A 22897-nucleotide genomic window follows, 5' to 3' on the forward strand; every position below is an offset into this window, starting at 1 on the left:
AAGATGCAGAGGGGGGACAGAGGATATTGGGCCTGAAGGGGGGGGGGGTGGTCGCTGAGCTTTTCAAAATAGCTTGAAAGTGCTGAAGCCGCGCCGCCTCTCCTGAAGTCCTAAAGCGGCGAAAAGACCCGAAGTTATGAAAATGGCAGAGATTGAAGTCGCTAAAGGAGTTTTTTTTTTTTTTTTTTTTTTTAAATCCCCTGGTCCCACCAATGTATTAATACCCTATAGGCCCCTGCCACCAATGTTTTGTTTTTAAATATACTTTGGAGCCCCAATTTTTTTTTTTTTTTTTTATCTTCTAGGAAGCCCTGTAAAAAAAAAAAAGAGGGGCCCTGGCTTCAGTTTTTTTAATAACTTGTGTGTGGGTGGCGGTTACATTTGTTAGTGCTGATGTCTGGGTGGTCTTATAACTGGAGTGGGTGGGGCTTGTTGGCCAGGATGGGTGGGGCCCAACAAATGTTATAGGGACCCCTGATTTCTAATGGGGGGGACCTGGTGAGGAGCAGTGGATTTGGGGCTCAGTCACCTCCCCACTATCACTGAACAGAATTGTTATTTTTGGGCTACTGGGGTAATAAAGTTCTGATCACTAAAGTCCCTATTGGTTAATATTGGCCCGTAAGATGTTTAGGCCAATCAGAGAGCTGCTCAGTACTTCAGCTGTCACTGTGCTGATAGGGATAAGTGTCAGTCTCGTGTATGAGCTCAATGATTGGCTGATAATAGTCACGGGCACACAAGGCTCCAGCTGTATCAGTTGTGCCCTTCTGAGCCCCTTCTGTGTTTATTTGGGGTATTTAAGCCGCTCCTCCCAGTAAGTCGCATTGTTATTGGTTCATATCTGTCCGTGTCCCGGATACAAGAGTCTGTCAGGCCAATCAGTGAGCGCGGGGCGTGTCTGTTATTTCTGACTGATCAGTGAATCTCCGGCTCGAGTCCCTACAGACAATCAGCTCCTCCCCCCCAGTCTGACTCCGCAGCACGTGATCCAATAAGGACTGAAGGGGTCGGAGGGTCGGACAGACACACGGGCGGTTTGTGAAGTTTCTGGGGGAGGAGTCGTACGAGAAGGGGCGGGGCCCGCGGGGCTTTCGCTTTCGTTTATTGTCAGGAGGGAAAAAGCAGCGGCCGCGCTGGGTCGGAAGTCTGTGACTGAGGGGTCGGGACTCACAGCCGGTAATGGGCCCTGGGGTCTCTCTCCTGTCCCCCCCCCCATATCGTAGTTTAGTCAGCAACTCCCTGCACCCTCCTCCCTCACTTGTGTGTGTGTTTGGGGGGCAGAGTTGTGTCACTAGAAGTGTCACTCACCAACTGTCGGGGGGGGGGCTGCAGTCTCAGATCAGTCTGTAGCTCAGTATGAGGCTGTTCTCTTTCCCATGGTAACTAATCCTCTCCCAGTAACTAAATACTACCCCCTCCCTCCTGTGCTTTACCCTGATACAGACCCCAGTCTTATACACTTCTAAATAATCCCCCCCCCCCAGTGTCAGACTGGGACACCAGGACCCATCCAAAAACCTTAGACCAGGGGCCACTCTCAGTATTATTATTCTTCCTCTCCTCACTCAAACTCTATTCTCCTAGTTCTTTACAGACTATAATTTATTGTTCCATCTATTTAGTCTCTTTGTTCTCATAGAAATAGGGAATGGCCATGAAATAGGCCAAATGTTTATCAGTATGAGGGGCCACTGACACCTCAGTTTTCCTGGTATCCCTGTGTGCCAGTCCGACACTGTCTCCCCCCAGTACTACAGACCCCTTATTGTCTGTACTTCCTGCTCCTGGGCTGTTCTCTTCCCCATGGTCAGACATTAACATAGCACTAAGTAAGTAAAAAATAACTCCCCCCAGTACTTACCCTGCTAGAAACCCCCTGATACTTCCTGCTGCTGGGCTGCTCTCTTTCCCATGGTCAGACAGGAACCTCCCACTGAGTAAGTAAAAAATAACTCCCCCCAGTACTTACCCTGCTAGAAACCCCCTGATACTTCCTGCTCCTGGGCTGTTCTCTTCCCCATGGTCAGACAGGAACCTCCCACTGAGTAAGTAAAAAATAACTCCCCCCAGTACTTACCCTGCTAGAAACCCCCTGATACTTCCTGCTCCTGGGCTGTTCTCTTCCCCATGGTCAGACAGGAACCTCCCACTGAGTAAGTAAAAAATAACTCCCCCCAGTACTTACCCTGCTAGAAACCCCCTGATACTTCCTGCTGCTGGGCTGCTCTCTGTCCCATGGTCAAGAATCCTCCCCCGAGTAAGTAAATACTATCCCCCCCCAGTACCCTGCTACAGACCCCTATCTTATATACTTTCTCCTGCTTCTGGGCTGCTCTCTTTCCCATGGTCTGACAGGAACCACTAAATACTATCTCCTCCCCCCAACACTTACCCTGCTACAGACCCCTGTCTTATATATGGGCTGTTCTCTTTCCCTTGGTCAGACAGGAACCCTTCACATGGGTAAGAAAATACCATCTCCCCCCACTGGGACACCAGGGACCCACCCAAAAACCTGACACCAGAGGCCCAATCACCATACCTCCCAACATTTTGGAAGTAAAAAGAGGGACAACAATTTTTTGTAGCACGTAGAAAAGCGATATTGTTTTGACCACGCCCCTTTCTGTGGCCACACCCCCTAATTACCATGTTCATTTTACAGAATTTGACAGGTTATGAAAGTTTGAAAATATTTCTCCTTATCTGAACTGTTTTTTTGTGTCTCAAAATTGTTACAAAGTCTCTTATTTGCACCTGTTAGCTGTTCTGGGCTCTCTGCTAAAAGCCAATTAAGTGAGAAACTTTGTTTCTTTTTCTGGCTGTTCAGTGCAGAGAAAAGAGGGACTGCGGGTTGAGCTGTTAAAAGAGGGACTGTCCCTTTTTTGGGGTATGCAATCACTATTATTATTCTTCTTCTCCTCACTCAGCCTCTATTTTCCTAAATCCTCTTTTCTTTACATAATATAAAGTATTATCCCATCTACTTAGTCAAACACTGCCCCCCAGTACTACAGACCCCTGATTGTCTGTCCTTGCTGCTGCTGGGCTGCTCTCTTTCCCATGGTCAGACAGGACCCCCCCCCCCCCAGTACTTACTCTGCTAGAAACCCCCCTGATACTTCCTGCTGCTGGGCTGTTCTCTTTCCCATGGTCAGGGGAGGTCCAGACTGTGACAAACCCTGTTGTTTCCCTTCCAGTGAGACTGCACAGCCTGACGTCATGACTTGGTACAAGAGGGGGGTGCAGGTTTGCGGGGTCCCTGGACATTTGTTTGAAGAGGAGCTTCTGAGAGACAAACTTATAATTCATTTCTTGCGCCCCAAAAACCAGGGGGGTGAAATTCAGGAGCTGCGTTACCCCACGAAGGACAGTGGAGTTGCCATACTGACATTTGAAGATGAAGAAGGTGCCGTGTCCCAGTGTTTCTATTACATGTGTGTGTTGTTATGAATGTTGTGTGTTTGCCCAGGCCCTTTTTTACTGAAATAACCAGAGGAATCTGATCCTTTATAATCTGCACTAGACTAATGAAAACAAATTGCTGATTGGCTTAGGGGGTTCATTTCATATCTTCATAATAACAATTGTTTATTTAACTATCTGTACCTGAAATTTATACACATAGCAACATAATCTCAGCTGCCATAAAGCAGGACAGGACTGCTGCTTACAATGGGGATCAGATAGGATCTGTGCAGCCACTGGGACAGAATGTTCTGTTATACAGATAGCTAGAATCTCAGCTGCCATAAAGCAGGACAGGACTGCTGCTTCCAATGGGGATCAGATAGGATCTGTGCAGTCACTGGGACAGAATGTTCTGTTATACAGATAGCTAGAATCTCAGCTGCCATAAAGCAGGACAGGACTGCTGCTTACAATGGGGATCAGATAGGATCTGTGCAGCTACTGGGACAGAATGCTCTGTTATACAGATAGCTAGAATCTCAGCTGCCATAAAGCAGGACAGGACTGCTGCTTACAATGGGGATCAGATTGGATCTGTGCAGCCACTGGGACAGAATGCTCTGTTATACAGATAGCTAGAATCTCAGCTGCCATAAAGCAGGACAGGACTGCTGCTTACAATGTGGATCAGATAGGATCTGTGCAGCCACTGGGACAGAATGTTCTGTTATACAGATAGCTAGAATCTCAGCTGCCATAAAGCAGGACAGGACTGCTGCTTACAATGGGGATCAGATAGGATCTGTGCAGCCACTGGGACAGAATGTTCTGTTATACAGATAGCTAGAATCTCAGCTGCCATAAAGCAGGACAGGACTGCTGCTTACAATGTGGATCAGATAGGATCTGTGCAGCCACTGGGACAGAATGTTCTGTTATACAGATAGCTAGAATCTCAGCTGCCATAAAGCAGGACAGGACTGTTGCTTACAATGGGGATCAGATAGGATCTGTGCAGACACTGGGACAGAATGTTCTGTTATACAGATAGCTAGAATCTCAGCTGCCATAAAGCAGGACAGAACTGTACATACAGACACACAAATCCTGGCAGCACTTCAGGTATTCACTCCCTCCACGTGATCAGTCCAATGCTTTCCCAGGTGCACTGTAGTGATGGGCTGCAGACACTTTGTATGAGCACATAATGTTCTCTATAGAGGATAGTGGACTTACTTTAGGTGGGGCGCCCAACTAATAACTGTGGGTTCATTTGTGTTTCCCAGTGGCAGAACGTATCTTAAAGACAACACATTTGCTTGATGTGAACGGGCAGTCGTTTGTGCTGGAAGTGATGCGCCTCCAGGTAAGATACACACAGGCAGCCAGTCTACTTGCTGGGAGGCCTTTAAAGAATCCAGATTTTTTATGTTTTGTGACTTAGCACAGGACACCTTAAGGAACGGTCATGGGTTCACAGAAATTGGAATTGACAATTTGGGGTACAATCAATTTTCAGGCTGAATATACACATTTGATCATGTTGGGTCAATAAGCACCTGTCTTTCAAAGTCAAAGGGGTGCAGCAGGGAACCTCACTGACGAGGAACTGCCCCATGTGACACTTACTTGCCCCTTAAGGCCATATAAGGCTATAGAGCTTGTGTTCTGTAAGGGGGGAGGGGTATTGTAGGTCCCATCACCATTCCTCACTTAGTTTCCATTTATGTCTCGTAGTTCTCCATGCTAGTGATAACTTCCCTGGATCTAAGTCGTTTCAAAAACCTGAATCTCCTGGTGGATTTATTGGAGAAGCACAGAGTCACAATACTGGGCAGAAGAGATGAGACGCTCAATATATCTGCCGAATTTGAAGATCTACGAAAATTTAGAAGTGAAATTATGGCCAAAGCCCTGACATGTGACACATCCCCCCTGGGCCAGAGGTCACGGAAGCAAATATCTGTATCAGGGCTGGAATCCCCAGTGAAGGACAATCTTGGAGTGAGGCCTACAAGCCGACAACCTTCTGGAAATGCTAATAATATGGAGAAACCCCAGAGCAGAAGGACACCAAACATGTCCAGTTCCCATGAGAAACTCCCAAGCAGGTCTAGTTCCCATGAGAAACTCCCAAGCAGGTCTAATTCCCATGAGAAACCCCCAAGCAGGTCTAATTCCCATGATAAACCCCCAAGCAGGTCTAATTCCCATGAGAAACCCCCAAGCAGGTCTAATTCCCATGAGAAACCCCCAAGCAGGTCTAATTCCTATGAGATACTCCCAAGCAGGTCTAATTCCCATGAGAAACCCCCTAGCAGGTCTAATTCCCATGAGAAACCCCCAAGCAGGTCTAATTCCCATGAGAAACCCCCAAGCAGGTCTAATTCCCATGAGAAACCCCCAAGCAGGTCTAATTCCTATGAGATACTCCCAAGCAGAACCATGAGAAGGGAAGCCGATATGGCGCCCACCTTTAGAAATGCCGATACTTTGAGGGTAAGACCCATGGCCAGCACCATAGACTCAGTTGTCCAAGGTTCAAACACAACATCAGAAGGTGGAATGTCCTTTAAAGCAACAATGAATCCAAGAGTGAGAATGAACAATGACTCAGTCTCACAAAAGCTGACTGACCTCAACCTTGTCTCTTCCACCATCGTCAGGAGCCGACCTTCTGGAGAAGCCATCAGAACCACTAGGAAACCATCAGCCGTTACGAAAGACTTCCCCTCCGAAAAGGCACTTGTGAAAAGTTTCCCTGTGGATAAGGATGTCCTTCACTACATTGGGGTATTTAAGAAGCAGTACATTGATGAGGTGCTCAGGAGAGGTTTCACTGATATAGAAGTGGCAGAGGGTGAGGATATTTCCTACGTCACCCTAAAATCCCAATCCCCCTTCTTACAAGTGCTCTTTACAGATTGTTGTGATAAAATATCAGAGCTTTTCAGTAAAGGGCAGAACAGTCTAAGGACTGAAGATCTGGATCTGACCCAGGTCCCACCCTTGGCAAGAAGAGACATTACTAAAGAAATAGAAAATCTTGGACGTGCGAACAGTGTTGCTGTTGTTGATTATAAAGATTTGTTACACCTCATCGGGGGTTCCTCCCATATCCACCTGCTTAAAGAACGGTGGAAAACAATTAGTCAGTCAAGGCCGCCGTATGCTGGTCAAGAGGCGCTGAGCTCGGGGCAAATAAGTTTGCCCCACCCTCCCGATATGGGGAGGAGCTATGCTGGTGCCAATGAGAAGAAGACCAACCATGGTGACCAGGACGTGGCACAAGCTGTACGGCATAAGGCCGGTGTGACCAGCAGTCCACAGACAGTCAGGACGGGCAACCAATCCAAAGGCTTTGTGAGACATGAGACCGTGGGCGTTACTAGTCCAAAACCGAACAGATAGAGGAGGAGAACTAAATGTGGGAATTTCTTTTTTTATTATATTGTGTTTCCTCTTAGCTCTGCTGGGTTCTGCCACCTTATATCCACTGTGCTACATAATATATAGTCATGATCTGCTCCTTAAAGGATAAGTAAACCTTTAAAATAAGTGAATGTAAAATTGATGAGGGGGTTCTTCTGCTTAGGAAAGATGTGAGAAAGGTTTCTAATTTTATTCCTAAGCAGAAGAACATCAAAGCAACCTCTTTCTTTCTCCTGACAACTTCCTTGACTACTTGAAAATCCATTCATATTAACAGCACATGTATCACTTAATATATTGGAATTAAAAATAAATAAATAATAAATGTACATTATAAAAGAGCTTAAAATAGCCCCCTCATCCATTTTACACTCACTTATTTTAAAGGTTTACTTATCCTTCAAAGGGTAATTTTATGTTTATACTTGTCCTTTAAAAGAGACCAGGGGGGGGGACTTTTATAGTTTATAATTTCCTACTGAAGGACCATATGGAATGTTTTTAAGTTGACTTATATTATGTTATAGAATGGCTAATTCTAAGCAACTTTTCAATTGGGCTTCATTATTTATTTTTATATTTTTTGAATTATTTGCCTTCTTCTTCCTTCTGACTCCTTCCAGCTTTCAAAGGGGGGTCACTGACCCTATCTATAAACAAATGTTCTGTAAGGCTACACATTTATTGTTATTGCTACTTTTTATTACTCATCTTTCTATTCAGGCCTCTCCTATTCTTTTCAAATCAATGCATGGTTGCTAGGGTAATTTGGAACTAAGCAACCAGATAGCTGAAAATGCAAACTGGAAAACTGCTAATTAAAAAGCTAAATAACTTAAAAAACACAAATAATAAGAATTGAAAACCAATTGCAAATTGACTCCGAATATTTCTCTCTATATCATACTAAAAGTTAAAAGGTGAACAACCCCTTTAAAGGAGAAGTAAAGCCTAACTAAAGAAGTACCAGCCCAAGGCAACCACAGCCCTTTAGCAGTAAAGATCTGTGTCTCCAAAGATGCCCCAGTAGCTCCCCATCTTCTTTTCTGCTGATTCACTGATTCACATGCTCTGTGCTGCTGTCACTTACTGAGCTTAGGGACCCACTCACAATATACAGTACACATAGAATAGAAATGTCACAATATAAGGCTGATTAGTAATTAATACACATAATTACTACATGGCAGCACAGAAACCAGTGCAATTAGCATCAGAATTGAATAATCAGCAAACCTGTAGCATCAGCTTATATTACAGCCAGGGAAGCTCATTTTCTGCTGGATAATTAGTGACGAGCCCTAAGCTTAGCTTCTCAACAGCCAATCAGAGCCCACTGAGCATGTGAGTGTCACAGACACTTTCCAAGATGGTGACCCCCTGTGACAAGTTTGAAGTCCTGGATCATTGCTGCTATTGACAAGCTCAAACTTTAGCCTCGTGCAATAAGTTCAGTATATAAAATATGCCATTTTTAGCCACATTCATTTTTAGGTTTTAGTTCTCCTTTAATAGGGCCCAGTTCAGGGTTTGGCACAGGCAGAATTACACGGATGACACTTCTCTCCATTCTGCACCTTCACTATATAAGTTATATAGAAATATAGTAGAACCGGCAGTTTTATGTTTGTCAGGGGAGCAGCTGATGTAGAATTCAGGAACTTTATTATGCAATATATATATATATATACACACGTGTGGCGCTCCTGTATGATATACTGGTTAGAACACGTGTGTAACTAATTCTCTACCTGTCACTTTGGTTAATAAATGATTATTAGTCACATGACCACACTGTGTGTTTGATACTCACTGGGTGGGGGCTGAAGTGGGAGTTTTTTTTTTACTGATTCCATTACTGCCAGTCCCTTGGTGTGGGGGGCAGAGAGTGGGCGTGGTTATGTACAGACAGGACAGGAGGAAAGGAGATTTCAGCATCAGCATAGGAAGGGTCACTCTACTACATGTGCAGTCAGGATACAGTGGGAAGTCAGAGAGGTGGGATGAGGGATTAGTGGTGCATGTAAATGCTGAGGTGCCTTTATAGAGAGCGTGTCAGACACACAAGTGTGATAGTTCCGTGCTGGTGACAGAGACAGTCCCATGAAGCTCTGAGCGGAACAGTGAGGGGAGGAAGTGACCTCGTATCTACCACAAGCGAGACATCTGTGAGCCGACAGGAAGGAAGTCTCTCTCCTTTGCACCTTGCACTAGAGCTGCACCTCTTGCACAAACATGTGGCACGTCACATTGTCACTCTCACGTGGCACCTCAGGACACAATAATGACCAGCAATCAGTTGTCTTTATACAGTGACCCGCATTTCCCACAAACTGGTTTTTTCTCTCTTTATTAAAATGCTTTCCTGCTCTGAGCAGTGGGGGTGGAGCTTCTCCCATGCATGGAGCTTGTAGGCGGGACTTATCGCTAACAGGCCGCAGGCATTGCTATATGAGCTCAGAAAAGCCTCCTGCCTGTCAGCTGAGATTTGTAATGTAATGGGTGGGGCTTCTCCCATGCATGGAGCTTGTGGGCGGGACTTGCTATATGAGCTCAAAAAAGCCTCCTGCCTGTCAGCTGAGATTTGTAATTTAATGGGTGGGGCTTCTCACATGCATGGAGCTTGTGGGCGGAACTTATCGCTAACAGGCTGCAGGCATTGCTATATGAGCTCAGAAAAGCCTCCTGCTTGTCAGCTGAGATTCATAATGGGTGGGGCTTCTCCCATGCATGGAGCTTGTGGGCGGAACTTATCGCTAACAGGCCGCAGGCATTGCTATATGAGCTCAGAAAAGCCTCCTGTCTGTCAGCTGAGATTTGTAATGTAATGAGTGGGGCTTCTCCCATGCGTGGAGCTTGTGGGCGGGACTTATCGATAATAGGCTGCAGGCATTGCTATATGAGCTCAGAAAAGCCTCCTGCCTGTCAGCTGAGATTTTTAATGTAATGGGTGGGGCTTCTCCCATGCATGGAGCTTGTGGGCGGGACTTATCGATAACAGGCCGCAGGCATTGCTATATGAGCTCAGAAAAGCCTCCTGCCTGTCAGCAGAGATGCGTAATGGGTGGGGCTTCTCTCATGCATGGAGCTTGTGGGTGGGATTTATTTCTAAAAAAAACAGGCGTTGCTATCTGGCAAGAGATTTATTTATGTATATTTATTCTGAACTTTATTGAAACAAAACGTCCAACTGCAACACCTCTCAGTCTAACTGTCCCCCGAGTGGCGCCCGCTATGGCCACAGCATCTGCACAATGGACTTCCCCCCACACTGGCTCTAACGACTCAATCAGACAATTCTAGTTATAAATAGGACAGACACCTGGACTGAAAAGAGGAAACTCAAGTGTCTGAGCTGCTTATTCACTAGGTGTGAAATAAAATCCCATTCTGTAACCACAGCGCAGCAATTACATGTACAGACTGATGCACAGCTTTATATATCACTTGTGCAGCCCTGATTTTGTAACTCGAAGATGGGCGGGGTCTGTAACAGTCTTGTAACCGATAGCAACCAGATCAACAATTGGGTGTAACAATCACCCTGCTATAGTTCCAGGGGTACTCAGATTACAAATAAGCTCTCACCCCCAAATCTCCACCTAACTGACCTTCAGACTGGGCCCCCTTAGCTCATAACAAGGTTACAGATATATAGAAACATTGGGGTGTCACCTGCTATAGTTCCAGGGGTACCCAGGGTACAAATAAACACTCACCCCAAATCTCCCCCTAACTGACCTTCAGACTGGGCCCCCTTAGCTCTTAACAAGGTTACAGATATATAGAAACATTGGGGTAACAGTCACCCTGCTATAGTTCCAGGGGTACCCAGGGTACAAATAAGCACTCACCCCAAATCTCCCCCTAACTGACCTTCAGACTGGGCCCCCTTAGCTCATAACAAGGTTACAGATATATAGAAACATTGAGGTGTCACCCTGCTATAGTTCCAGGGGTACCCAGGGTACAAATATCCACTCACCCCAAATCTCCCCCTAACTGACCTTCAGACTGGGCCCCCTTAGCTCATAACAAGGTTACAGATATATAGAAACATTGGGGTAACAGTCACCCTGCTATAGTTCCAGGGGTACCCAGGGTACAAATAAACACTCACCCCAAATCTCCCCCTAACTGACCTTCAAACTGGGCCCCCTTAGCTCATAACAAGGTTACAGATATATAGAAACATTGGGGTAACAGTCACCCTGCTATAGTTCCAGGGGTACCCAGGGTACAAATAAGCACTCACCCCAAATCTCCCCCTAACTGACCTTTAGGGTGGACCCCCTTAGCTCATAACAAGGTTACAGATATATAGAAACATTGGGGTAACAGTCACCCTGCTATAGTTTCAGGGGTACCCAGGGCACAAATAAACACTCACCCCAAATCTCCCCCTAACTGACCTTCAGACTGGGCCCCCTTAGCTCATAACAAGGTTACAGATATATAGAAACATTGGGGTGTCACCCTGCTATAGTTTCAGGGGTACCCAGGGCACAAATAATCACTCACCCCAAATCTCCCCCTAACTGACCTTCAGACTGGGTCCCCTTAGCTCATAACAAGGTTACAGATATATAGAAACATTGGGGTGTCACCCTGCTATAGTTTCAGGGGTACCCAGGCAGAAATTAGCCCTTCTGTTGACTGAGGAGACAGAGCAGAAGAGGTGACATTTGGAAGCCATTAGTCTCATGAGGAGCAGCAGAATAAAATTAGGACTAAGGAGATGAAACACATCAATAAAATGCTCATCATGAAGTCTAATAACATGAAATCCCATTGTTACATATGGATATAAAGTTTGTATGGATTCCACGATGGGCCCTCTATAGTCCTGTGTCCCTCCTATCAGTAAATACTGCTGTCAGTCTGAGACCAACAGCATGACTAGACTTTTTCAGCAGAAAAAAGTTAGGTAGAGCACACACACACACACACATGAAAAACCCTTTAGGTGGAACTGGGTCCGCACCGCCTTGTTCTATGATGTAAAACCCAATGGGTGAGAGTCAGTACAGTTCCGACTCCCCATGAGTGCAGTAAAGCAGTCTACTATTGGTGCCAACCTCCTGGCACTGGAGACACGGGCAGTTCTTGGCCTGGAAGCTGACACTTAAGCAGAGTGTTGCTGAAAATACGTCTCGTTGTTTGTGTTGTTTGGCCCATGATGTTGGGCAGCGCCACTGTCACTAAGGAAATGTTGTAAGGGACCCGGCGCAGAGCTTTACTGGTGATGCAAACTCTATCCTCCCCCCCGTATCTCCCACAGCTTAGTCACTCCCACCCAAAAACCACAGGAAGCCCAGTACCGGTAACATCTCACCAGGGACTCACATCTTTATCCTTTGCTACAAGGGCGAGTCCGTCTGAGCTTCTGCCTCACGCCCGGCACTTTATATTGTCACTTTTATATCGGGGTGCTCTGGAACTGGGGGACATGGCTGAGCACGAAGGGTTAGAATTTGGCAAAGCGGATTTTGTACTCCTGGATCAGGTGACCATGGAGGCATTTCTGTCTAATATGAAACTACGGTAAGTGTGTCCTTTACACTTCTGCCCCTCACTAACACCGACACTCCCACTGCAGCTCTAACACTCGTGCACCCAAACTGCCACCCACACTCACCCTGGGGCACCCATCACTTCCACTTTCCAAAGACTGAAAGCGCGGCAAGTCTAGTCTCTCTGAACTGGGAGTCAACTGTCACAATGACTGCAGAATCTAGCGGGGTGCCTGTTACCCCAATGTTTCTATATATTTGTAACCTTGTTATGAGCTAAGGGGGCCCAGTCTGAAGGTCAGTTAGGGGGAGATTTGGGGTGAGTGATTATTTGTACCCTGGGTACCCCTGGAACTATAGCAGGGTGACACCCCAATGTTTCTATATATCTGTAACCTTGTTATGAGCTAAGGGGGCCCAGTCTGAAGGTCAGTTAGGGGGAGATTTGGGGTGAGTGTTTATTTGTACCCTGGGTACCCCTGGAACTATAGCAGGGTGACACCCCAATGTTTCTATATATCTGTAACCTTGTTATGAGCTAAGGGGGCCCAGCCTGAAGGCCAGTTAGGGGGAGATTAGGGGTGAGTGCTTATTTGTGCCCTGGGTACCCCTGGAACTATAGCAGGGTGACACCTCAATGTTTCTATATATCTGTAACCTTGTTATGAGCTAAGGGGGCCCAGTCTGAAGGTCAGTTAGGGGGAGATTTGGGGTGAGTGTTTATTTGTACCCTGGGTACCCCTGGAACTATAGCAGGGTGACTGTTACCCAATGTTTCTATATATCTGTAACCTTGTTATGAGCTAAGGGGGCCCAGTCTGAAGGTCAGTTAGGGGGAGATTTGGGGTGAGTGTTTATTTGTACCCTGGGTACCCCTGGAACTATAGCAGGGTGACTGTTACCCCAATGTTTCTATATATCTGTAACCTTGTTATGAGCTAAGGGGGCCCAGTCTGAAGGTCAGTTAGGGGGAGATTTGGGGTGAGTGTTTATTTGTACCCTGGGTACCCCTGGAACTATAGCAGGGTGACTGTTACCCCAATGTTTCTATATATCTGTAACCTTGTTATGAGCTAAGGGGGCCCAGTCTGAAGGTCAGTTAGGGGGAGATTTGGGGTGAGTGGATATTTGTGCCCTGAGTACCCCTGGAACTATAGCAGGGTGACTGTTACCCCAATGTTTCTATATATCTGTAACCTTGTTATGAGCTAAGGGGGCCCAGTCTGAAGGCCAGTTAGGGGGAGATTTGGGGTGAGTGATTATTTGTACCCTGGGTACCCCTGGAACTATAGCAGGGTGACACCCCAATGTTTCTATATATCTGTAACCTTGTTATGAGCTAAGGGGGCCCAGTCTGAAGGTCAGTTAGGGGGAGATTTGGGGTGAGTGCTTATTTGTACCCTGGGTACCCCTGGAACTATAGCAGGGTGACACCCAATGTTTCTATATATCTGTAACCTTGTTATGAGCTAAGGGGCCCAGTCTGAAGGTCAGTTAGGGGGAGATTTGGGGTGAGTGATTATTTGTACCCTAGGTACCCCTGGAACTATAGCAGGGTGACACCCCAATGTTTCTATATATCTGTAACCTTGTTATGAGCTAAGGGGGCCCAGTCTGAAGGTCAGTTAGGGGGAGATTTGGGGTGAGTGCTTATTTGTACCCTGGGTACCCCTGGAACTATAGCAGGGTGACACCCCAATGTTTCTATATATCTGTAACCTTGTTATGAGCTAAGGGGGCCCAGTCTGAAGGTCAGTTAGGGGGAGATTTGGGGTGAGTGGATATTTGTGCAACTCCTGACACTAATGGGAATGACATGTAAGAGTGTTGAATAAAAACACGTGACAGTCAGTGTTTGCCGCTGCCAGTGATGGTGCCCAAATGGCCAGTGATACTCAGGTTGAGCAGTGAGACAATATCTTGGGGATTATATGGGCAGTGGGATGGATTAGGTTTTTCACAGCCACAGAAGATCCTGTGTAAGAGAGTATATAGTGAATAAAGTACCCCCTATTGTAAAATATAACGATATTATAAGTCACCAAGGAGTTCCATGACTATATAAATGCTATAAGTGACATCACTAAGAGCCCGTTTATAAGGGTATAATTTACAGGATATTTATGACTTTAGTGTATTATATATATATATGGAGTGCTGAGATAATGTGTTAAGTATATATATATCTAGGGTTGCACCGAATCCAGGGTTCGGTTCGGGATTCGGCCAGGATTCGGCCTTTTTCAGCAGGATTCAGATTCGGCTGAATCCTTGTGCCTGGCCAAACCAAATCCAAATCCTAATTTGCATATGTACATTAGGGGCAGGTAGGGAAATCACGTGACTTTTTGTCACAAAAGAAGAATTTTTTTCCACTTTTTGCTTTCCTGCCCCTAATTTGCATATGCAAATTCTGATTCGGTTCGGTATTTAGCCGAATCTTTAACCAAGGATTCGGGGATTCGGCCGCATCCAAAATAGTGGATTCGGTGCATCCCTATATAAAGCTATATATTTATTCTGGGGTTTTTACTTCTTTATACCAGGGGTTGCCTCAGGCAACCAGTTATTAAACTAGAACTAGTCCTGGACAACTCCCAAATTGACCGATGATTTGTGTAAGTCCAGGGATGGATTAACAATGGGGTTGGATAGAGCTGCACCACCAAATTATACTTTCTTCTATAAGACCTCAGTGTCCAGGCACAGGGACTGTAACAAGCATATTATTCTATAACTAGATATCCTAAGGCCCCAGCCCCGACTGGGCTGTTCTCTTTCCCATGGTCAATGAGCAGGTGGGACCTGTTCTTGATGAGAAGCAGGTGTGATGGGGTGATGTTGGTTCCCATACACTTTCTATGAAGCAGGTTGATTGAGAAATGACCCTGAGTGGAGGTTCTGAGGTCCTGTTTGGGGACCAACAGTTGGTCAGGGGCCAGGAGTCCATAGCGAGATAACAGAGATATGAGCTGCTGTGTCAGTCCTACAGTCGTGGTTATGGGAGTTTCTTTCAGTGTTGAACCCAAACTGACCCTCATATTGGGCACCCGGGGTATCTATATGGAAATGCCACCACTCCAGTGTCTGTATATAACAAGGTGAGCCCTCCAGCTTTATTCTCAGCAGGTTCTGCTCCAGGGACCTTTCCAAGGAACAAAACCAAGAAGTGAAGGTGAAGGTGCGTCAGTGATACACAAACGTACAACATAAAGGGGAACAGTGCAACAACCTGGGGCGGGGGAGACACATAACTGCACAACTTTTCTCAGCCAAAGGAGACCTGCAACAAGAGCTTACAATCTAGACATCTCCTGCAAAAAATGCCCCAAGCTCTGCCCCTTTGTTTTCACTTTGACCTTAAAGAAGGGGGTCACCTTTAAGTTAATTTGTAGTATGTTATAGAATGGCTAATTCTAAGCAACTTTTCAATTGGCCTTCATTTTTCTTTATTGATAGTTTTTGAATTATTTGCCTTTTTCTTCTGACTCTTTCAAACAGGGTTCACTGACCCCATGTAAAAAAACAAATACTCTGTAAGGCTACGAATGTATTGTTATTGCTACTTTTTATTCCTCTTCTTTCTATTCAGGCCTCTCCTATTCATATTCCAGTCTTTATTCAAATTAGTTCAGTGTTGCTAGGGGAATATGGACCCTAGCAACCAGATGGTTGAAATTGCAAACTGGAGAGGTGATGAATAAAAACCTAAATAACTCAAAAACCACAAATAATAATAAATGAAAACCGATTGCAAATTGTCTCAGAATATCCCTCTCTACATCACACTGAAAGTTAATTTAAAGGTGAACAATCCCTTTAATCTCAATATGGCAAAGGGTAGTGCCCCTTTAATTTTGTTGCTGTTTCTGTACATTGGTGGGAAATTTGGGGAGCAGGGGGAGGTGCAGTGTATGAGAATCATAGGGGGATGTTCTATGTACAAAGACAAGTATCAGCGTGAAACACACTTCCTGCTGCGCTCGCACTATTACTCACAATGACACGGGCGCGCAGCACTTTCACATTAACCCCTACAGCGCCGACACCTTTCACACTCCATCTGGGTAAAATGCGTTGATTATTTGCACGTGACTGTTGCACTTTGCTCAATGAGCCCCTTTAATTTGAGCGGTAATGGGGGGACGCCCCCCGATACTTGTTATGGTCTGTAATTGCTTTCTGGCAAACAACATAAGCCATGTTTTACTTTATGGTAATCAGGTAGGGATGCACTTAATCCAAGATTTGGTTCGGGAATCGGCCAGGATTCGGCCTTTTTCAGCATCCTAAATTGCATATGTAAATTAGGGGCGGTAAGGAAATCATGTGACTTTTCGGCAAAAAAGAAGAATTTTTGACACTTTTTCTTTTCCTGCCCTAACTTCCCTATGCAAATTCGGATTCGGTATTCGGCCGAATCTTTCACCGGGGAAATAGTGGATTCGGTGCATCCCTCCAATCAGGATTTGGAGCAATGTTCCATTTGCAGCACTGCTGCCTGGAGAGGCTGAGCGAGTCTCCTTTCACCCCAACCCGTGTTCTCCTCCGCCGCAGGTTCGAGACGGGCAGGATTTACACCTACATTGGGGAGGTTGTGGTGTCAGTGAACCCCTACAGATCCATGGAACTCTACGACAAAGAAATGATTGACTTCTACAGGGGCCGGGAGTTGTACGAGCGCCCCCCGCACCTTTACGCCATTGCAGACGCCGCCTATAAAGCCATGAAGCGCCGAGCTAAGGACACCTGCATTGTGATATCAGGTAATGAAGAGCCAATCAATGCCGTTCTATATACCCTATATAACAGGTACTCGTCCTGGGATTCTCCGTACTTCCTGCTCCTGGGCTGCTCTCTTTCCCATGTACAGGAAGTGGAGACTCACAGCTGAATTTATAAGGCTTGCAATATTATATAGGGGTGCTAAGGCATAGACCACCTCCGTGTTTATTTTATGGAATACTCTGCACGCCCTATGAATAATACAATGCACAAACCTGCTATGCTTTGCAATTAAATATACAATATAAACAACAGTACACAATATACAGCATACAAGCTACACAATATGTAATATATGTAATATGTATTACACACCACTCTGCAAGCTGATAGATTGTCAGAAAGTGGATATTCTTGAGCAAAGTGAGAATTACCCTAATGATTTGGCACAGGCCTTTGCTAAGAAGAATTCCCCTTGAAAGAGTATTCCATAAAATATGCTGCTCTCTTCCCCATGTCCATGTGACCAAGGAGTTGAACAAGGCTGTGAGCCCAGTATAAGGGGGTTTACAAAGTGTATTGATGTATGTGAATGGTGTAAAGCAGATTTATGAATCTCTGGACGCAAGAGCTAGCTCTTACTCAGTCAGACTGTGTTTCCTGTAAATGGAAATACAGTATGTTGTATAAAAAAGGGTGTCACTACATTATCATCTCCTATCAGCACTACAGTACAGGGGAATACTATAATTGTAAAATATCTATCTATGCGGCAGAACAGACGTTCTAGGATTAGTCTCAATAAACTGCATCTCCCCAAAGCCTTAGTGGGGGGTCAGCTTACCAAATATAAAGGAATACAATGACGCTGCACTACTACGTTATGCTGGGGACTGGCTCATGGATCGTGATCGGTTTACTACAATTGACCTGGATCAATATCAGTCTTGTGGTTTGACTTTAAACTACCTCTTACACTCCCCACTTTCAGCCGTCCCACAACCTCTGAAAGATAATCCACTTTTCGCAGATACCTATAAAACCTGGCGTTCCCTACGGCTAAAGTTTCACCTCTCCCCGCAATACTCGCCATACCTTACCTGGCTTGGCAATGCGCAATTTCCCATAGGTATATCACATCCAACCTTGCAAATCTGGAAAAATAATGGTCTATACAATATAGGTACCCTACTTAAACAAAACTCAGACTTACTTTCCCTGGCAGAGCTAAACGAAAAGTTCCCGTTCACAAAACCATACCTATTTCTTAGTATGCAATTGTTACATTTTGCTCGAACTGCCACTCAGGCAATCGGAGATAAAGGTACTGTTAATGCGGTAGATACTCTTTGGAAAGATCAGAATACATATTGCTCTACCTCACACATTAATACGTACTAGCATTGACACAGACTCGGTAAGAGAATCTCTGTTTAAATGGACTCTATCCATACCTCAATTGCATTCCACAGAGATCTTACATCTCATGTTCAAATGCTGAGGTTGCTCCCGGCCTGCCGATATCAGGAAATGACCCTACAGATTCTTCGTAATTCGTATTTGACCCCCGAGAGACGCTATAAAATGGGTAGTCTCCCCTCAGACTGCTGTACTCGTTGTCGGGCCCCCAAAGCAGATCTCTTGCATATGTTCTGGTTTTGTCCTAAAATCGTAGATTTTTGGCGAGATGTCTCCTCTTACTGGACGCAGTTAACTAACAAACAGATCCAACCCAGCATGGAGTGGGCATTGTTTCGTTTTGTAACACATTATACGAATTTATCAAGAGCTGAGAAACACTTAGCGATCCGGTTGGCAGCAGCGTCCAGAAAGGCAATTCTGCATCAATGGCTTTCTGAAGACAGCCCATCCCTTCTACTTACTAAACAAAAATTGCACTACATCTTCCACATGGACTGGCTGGAAGCCGCAGTCAAAAAAGAACAGCGGGTTGATAAATTCTTCTCTGTTTGGCGCACATATATCAATAGCCTCCCACGAACGCTTAAGTATCTGACCACATATACATTTCAGAATACCACTTGGTATGACTTGGAAAGTCTTAGAGATAACCCACTATTACTAGAAACTTTTCAATATATTCAAAATATACTTTCTGGGAATGTGACAACTCCAGGATCGCCCCCCAGGACTCAACAAACTAACAGACTTCTGGCTTCATATCTAAGGTAATTGACTTTGGCCTATGGAAATGTTCCGTACTCTGTAACTTGCTATATCAGAGCTTATTGTTTTGTTTATCTGTTTACTTCTCGATTTTTCTCTCCTTGTTTCTTTATCTACTCTTTCACTTTATGACACATGTACGTACTATTCTATGTTGTTTTATTTATTATTTCGGACCTCTGGTAGGTCCAAATGGTTTTCATTGATGTACATGGTTGACCTTTAATAAAAATAAGTTAAAAAAAAAAAAAAAAAAATATCTATCTATGCAGAGCTAATTTAGGGACTGTTCCTGCTGAATTGTGCTTAGTACAGGGAATACCTATTCTGCCATAGTTTTATGGGATCTCTCTGTACAGACTATGAGCAAACTTAGGGGGCTGTTCCTGCTGAATTGTGCTTAGTACAGGGAATACCTATGCTGCCATAGTTTTATGGGATCTCTCTGTACAGACTATGAGCAAACTTAGGGGCTGTTCCTGCTGAATTGTGCTTAGTACAGGGAATACCTATGCTGTCATAGTTTTATGGGATCTCTCTGTACAGACTATGAGCAAACTTAGGGACTGTTCCTGCTGAATTGTGCTTAGTACAGGGAATACCTGTGCTGCCATAGTTTTATGGGATCTCTCTGTACAGACTATGAGTAAACTTAGGGGACTGTTCCTGCTGAATTGTGCTTAGTACAGGGAATACCTGTGCTGCCATAGTTTTATGGGATCTCTCTGTACAGACTATGAGCAAACTTAGGGACTGTTCCTGCTGAATTGTGCTTAGTACAGGGGAATACCTATGCTGCCATAGATTTATGGGATCTCTCTGTACAGACTATGAGCAAACTTAGGGACTGTTCCTGCTGAATTGTGCTTAGTACAGGGGAATACCTATGCTGCCATAGTTTTATGGGATCTCTCTGTACAGACTATGAACAAACAGGAGGGCCATGGGAAGACAAATGAAATGCGTCAGGCTGCTGAGTTGCCAGTTTATATTCTCTCTGACACCTTGTGGCAAATAAAGAATATTGCAGGACACGCTTGGATATTTGTCTAAATTGGAGATATTGTAGAGTGATGTGGGGCACATATATTGCACATTTAATATAAGCGGCTGTTCCCATAGTACATAACACAATTCCCAGTATCAGACACTCCATTAGCAGCTGCTGTGCTTTCCCTTTCAGGAGAGAGCGGCTCTGGGAAGACAGAAGCCAGCAAGTATATCATGCAGTATATAGCAGCCATCACCAACCCCACCCAGCGCCAAGAGGTGGAAAGGTAAGTGACTCTGGGTAATTGTCCAAATGCCTCTAATACAGGCGGAGAAATAAGAATCAGAGTCGGGGATACAGCTTGGGAGGCAATATACAAATGTACAGTTTATAAAAGCAGTGATGTCCCTTTAAAACCGAGTCTTACTATTTCTCCAGGGTAAAGAATGTCCTACTGAAGTCTAACTGCCTCCTGGAAGCCTTTGGCAACGCCAAGACCAATCGCAACGACAATTCCAGTCGCTTTGGCAAATACATGGACATCAACTTTGACTTCAAAGGCGACCCCACCGGGGGACACATCAATAATTACCTGCTGGAAAAGGTACGGGGGGCGGGGGGGCAATCGGCTGAAAGACAGTTTTGGGAAAAGGGAACCTGTGGCTTCTGAGTTCTCTTTAAAGGAGAAGGAAAGCTACGGAGGCAGTTTATTGCCAATAGATTAGCTGCAATAGTGCAAGCTAGAATGCTATATTTATTCTGCAGAATGTTTTACCATACCTGAGTAATCAGCTCTAGAAGCTCTCTGTTTGTTTAGGATAGCAGCTGCCATATTAGCTTGGTGTGACATCACTTCCTGCCTGAGTCTCTCCCTGCTCACTCATAGCTCTGGGCTCAGATTACAGCAGAGGGGCGGGGGAAGAGGAGCAAACTGAGCATGCTCAAGCCCTAGCCCTGGAGGTTTAAGCTGAAAACAGGAAGTCTGATACAGAAGCCCATGAGTACACAATAGAAGGAAAGAAATGTGCTGTTTCTTTTGACAGAGGACTCAGAGCAGCATTACTTTGAGGGTTTACTGGTGTATTTATATAGACCTTTCTGATAAAGCTTACTTACTTTTAGCCTTTCCTTCTCCTTTAAGTTAGTAGGGAACAGCTTATGCTTGAATTTAAGGGGTACTACATTTTAGTATTTTAGAGAATGGCCAGTTGTAATCAACTTTTCAATTGGTCTTCATTATTTATAGTTTTTTAAATTATTATTCTTCTGACTCTTTCCAGCTTTCAAATGGGGGTCACTGACCCCCATCTAAAAACAAATGGTCTGTAAGGCAACACATTTATTGGCATTGCTACTTTTTATTAGACCCTCTCATATTCCTATTCCAGTCTCTTATTCAACGCAATGCACAGTTGCTAGGGTAATCTGGATCCTAGCAACCAGATGGCTTAAAATGCAAACTGGAGAGCTGCTGAATAAAAAGCTAAATAACTCAAAAACCATAAATAACAGAAATTTAAAACCAATTGCAAATTGTCTCTACATCCTACTAACAGTTAAATCAAAGGTGAACAATCCCTTTAATGGGGCGTTACCATCTTTAATACTAAAATGTGGCACTTGTACACTAGCAGAGCTGACAGTTTGTTATTACATGTGAGCCTATGGACAAGTTCCATGATTCACTGCTAACACAACTGGTTATAGAGCGAATCCCAATTCATTTCCAGGTGACAGTTTGGGGCACATCCTATGATGATTACCCACAATGCAGCATTGCCCCCCTGTACAGATGTCTCTGTCTGATCTTCTCTTTGTCTCATTTCAGTCCCGCGTCCTAAAGCAGCAGCCGGGGGAGAGGAACTTCCACTCGTTCTACCAGGTACCTGAACTGCCCCCAAACTGTCATTGGGGTAATTGCCTGTGAATTCTGCTCTTAGTCTTGTTGGCAGTTGCGCTGCTGTAGAACAGAGATCAGGGAAGAGGAGCTGAGACATTAGAGCCAGTGGAGATGAGATTTCCTTATATTCCTGGATGATTACCCTCAATAAAGCTAATTAGGGGCTCTAAAAGTATTCAGCACTGGGGCCCTCCAGCTTCCAGGGATATCACTGCCTGTGACACTGCTGGGCCCTTGATTTACCCCTGGGCCCCTCACCAGCACAAACATAAACACCCAGATAATGAAGGGTTTCTGTTTATAGGGATAGAACTCAAAACAAATTCCCAAAGCATAAGCACAATATAGAGCAAGTAATGGAAATGTGCAGCTTCTTATTCCCCTTCTCCTCCCACTAACGACTTGTTCCTGCAGCTTCTCCGAGGGGCTTCTGATGAGCAGCTGAACTCACTGCACCTCCAGAGAGACCCCGAATTGTACAGCTTCACCAGGGACGGCATCACACTCAACAACGTAAGCCTCACCCTCCTCTTCCTCCTCTTCCTCTCTAATGATAGAGCCGGACTAGTCCCTTATATACAATATATCACTACTATTGGCTTAGGAATAAGTAGCCAGATGGGTGTCCCTGCTATACTATTGGTATGGGGCCCCTCATCTACTAACTGGGGCAAAACATAAGAATATTATCTTCCAATGGAATTCTGGGAAAAAAACATTGTGGGGGGAAAAGAT

The 22897-nt window shown here is 44.9% G+C and overlaps 2 protein-coding genes across 3 annotated transcripts in view; both read left to right on the forward strand.

The window, feature by feature from the left end:
- Positions 1-452: 452 nt before the first annotated feature.
- Positions 453-7037, forward strand: XB22065629.S (uncharacterized XB22065629 S homeolog). Of its 2 annotated transcripts, XM_018268947.2 has the most exons (5): positions 453-1179; positions 3204-3412; positions 4701-4780; positions 5152-5705; positions 5856-7037. In XM_018268947.2, the coding sequence occupies exons 2-5, from the start codon at positions 3226-3228 to the stop codon at positions 6823-6825; spliced, it is 1791 nt and encodes a 596-aa protein (XP_018124436.1). In that variant the 5' UTR covers positions 453-1179; positions 3204-3225; the 3' UTR covers positions 6826-7037. The 2 variants fall into 2 exon arrangements, with proteins under 2 accessions (XP_018124436.1, XP_018124435.1); XM_018268946.2 differs by having other exon boundaries at positions 457-1179; positions 5152-7036.
- Positions 7038-11479: 4442 nt separating this feature from the next.
- LOC108719791 (unconventional myosin-Ig) overlaps positions 11480-22897 on the forward strand; it is a 93287-nt gene continuing 81869 nt past the window's right edge. Inside the window, exons 1-6 of the mRNA XM_041567293.1 lie at positions 11480-12390; positions 16917-17125; positions 20455-20548; positions 20701-20866; positions 22091-22144; positions 22577-22675. Of these exons, the coding sequence (XP_041423227.1) occupies positions 12092-12390; positions 16917-17125; positions 20455-20548; positions 20701-20866; positions 22091-22144; positions 22577-22675 (921 nt within the window). The 5' untranslated portion in view covers positions 11480-12091. The remainder of the gene's footprint in view (positions 12391-16916; positions 17126-20454; positions 20549-20700; positions 20867-22090; positions 22145-22576; positions 22676-22897) is intronic.

This window comes from Xenopus laevis, chromosome 6S (assembly GCF_017654675.1).
Source record: "Xenopus laevis strain J_2021 chromosome 6S, Xenopus_laevis_v10.1, whole genome shotgun sequence".
NCBI lineage: Eukaryota > Metazoa > Chordata > Amphibia > Anura > Pipidae > Xenopus > Xenopus laevis.

Excerpts from the sequence above, each read along its gene's own strand:
- XB22065629.S (XM_018268946.2), top strand. The coding sequence starts at position 3,226 with ATGACTTGGTACAAGAGGGGGGTGCAGGTTTGCGGGGTCCCTGGACAT. Across the intron at positions 3,413-4,700 it reads GACATTTGAAGATGAAGAAG|TGGCAGAACGTATCTTAAAG; the intron begins GTGCCGTGTCCC and ends TGTGTTTCCCAG. Across the intron at positions 4,781-5,151 it reads TGGAAGTGATGCGCCTCCAG|TTCTCCATGCTAGTGATAAC; the intron begins GTAAGATACACA and ends TATGTCTCGTAG.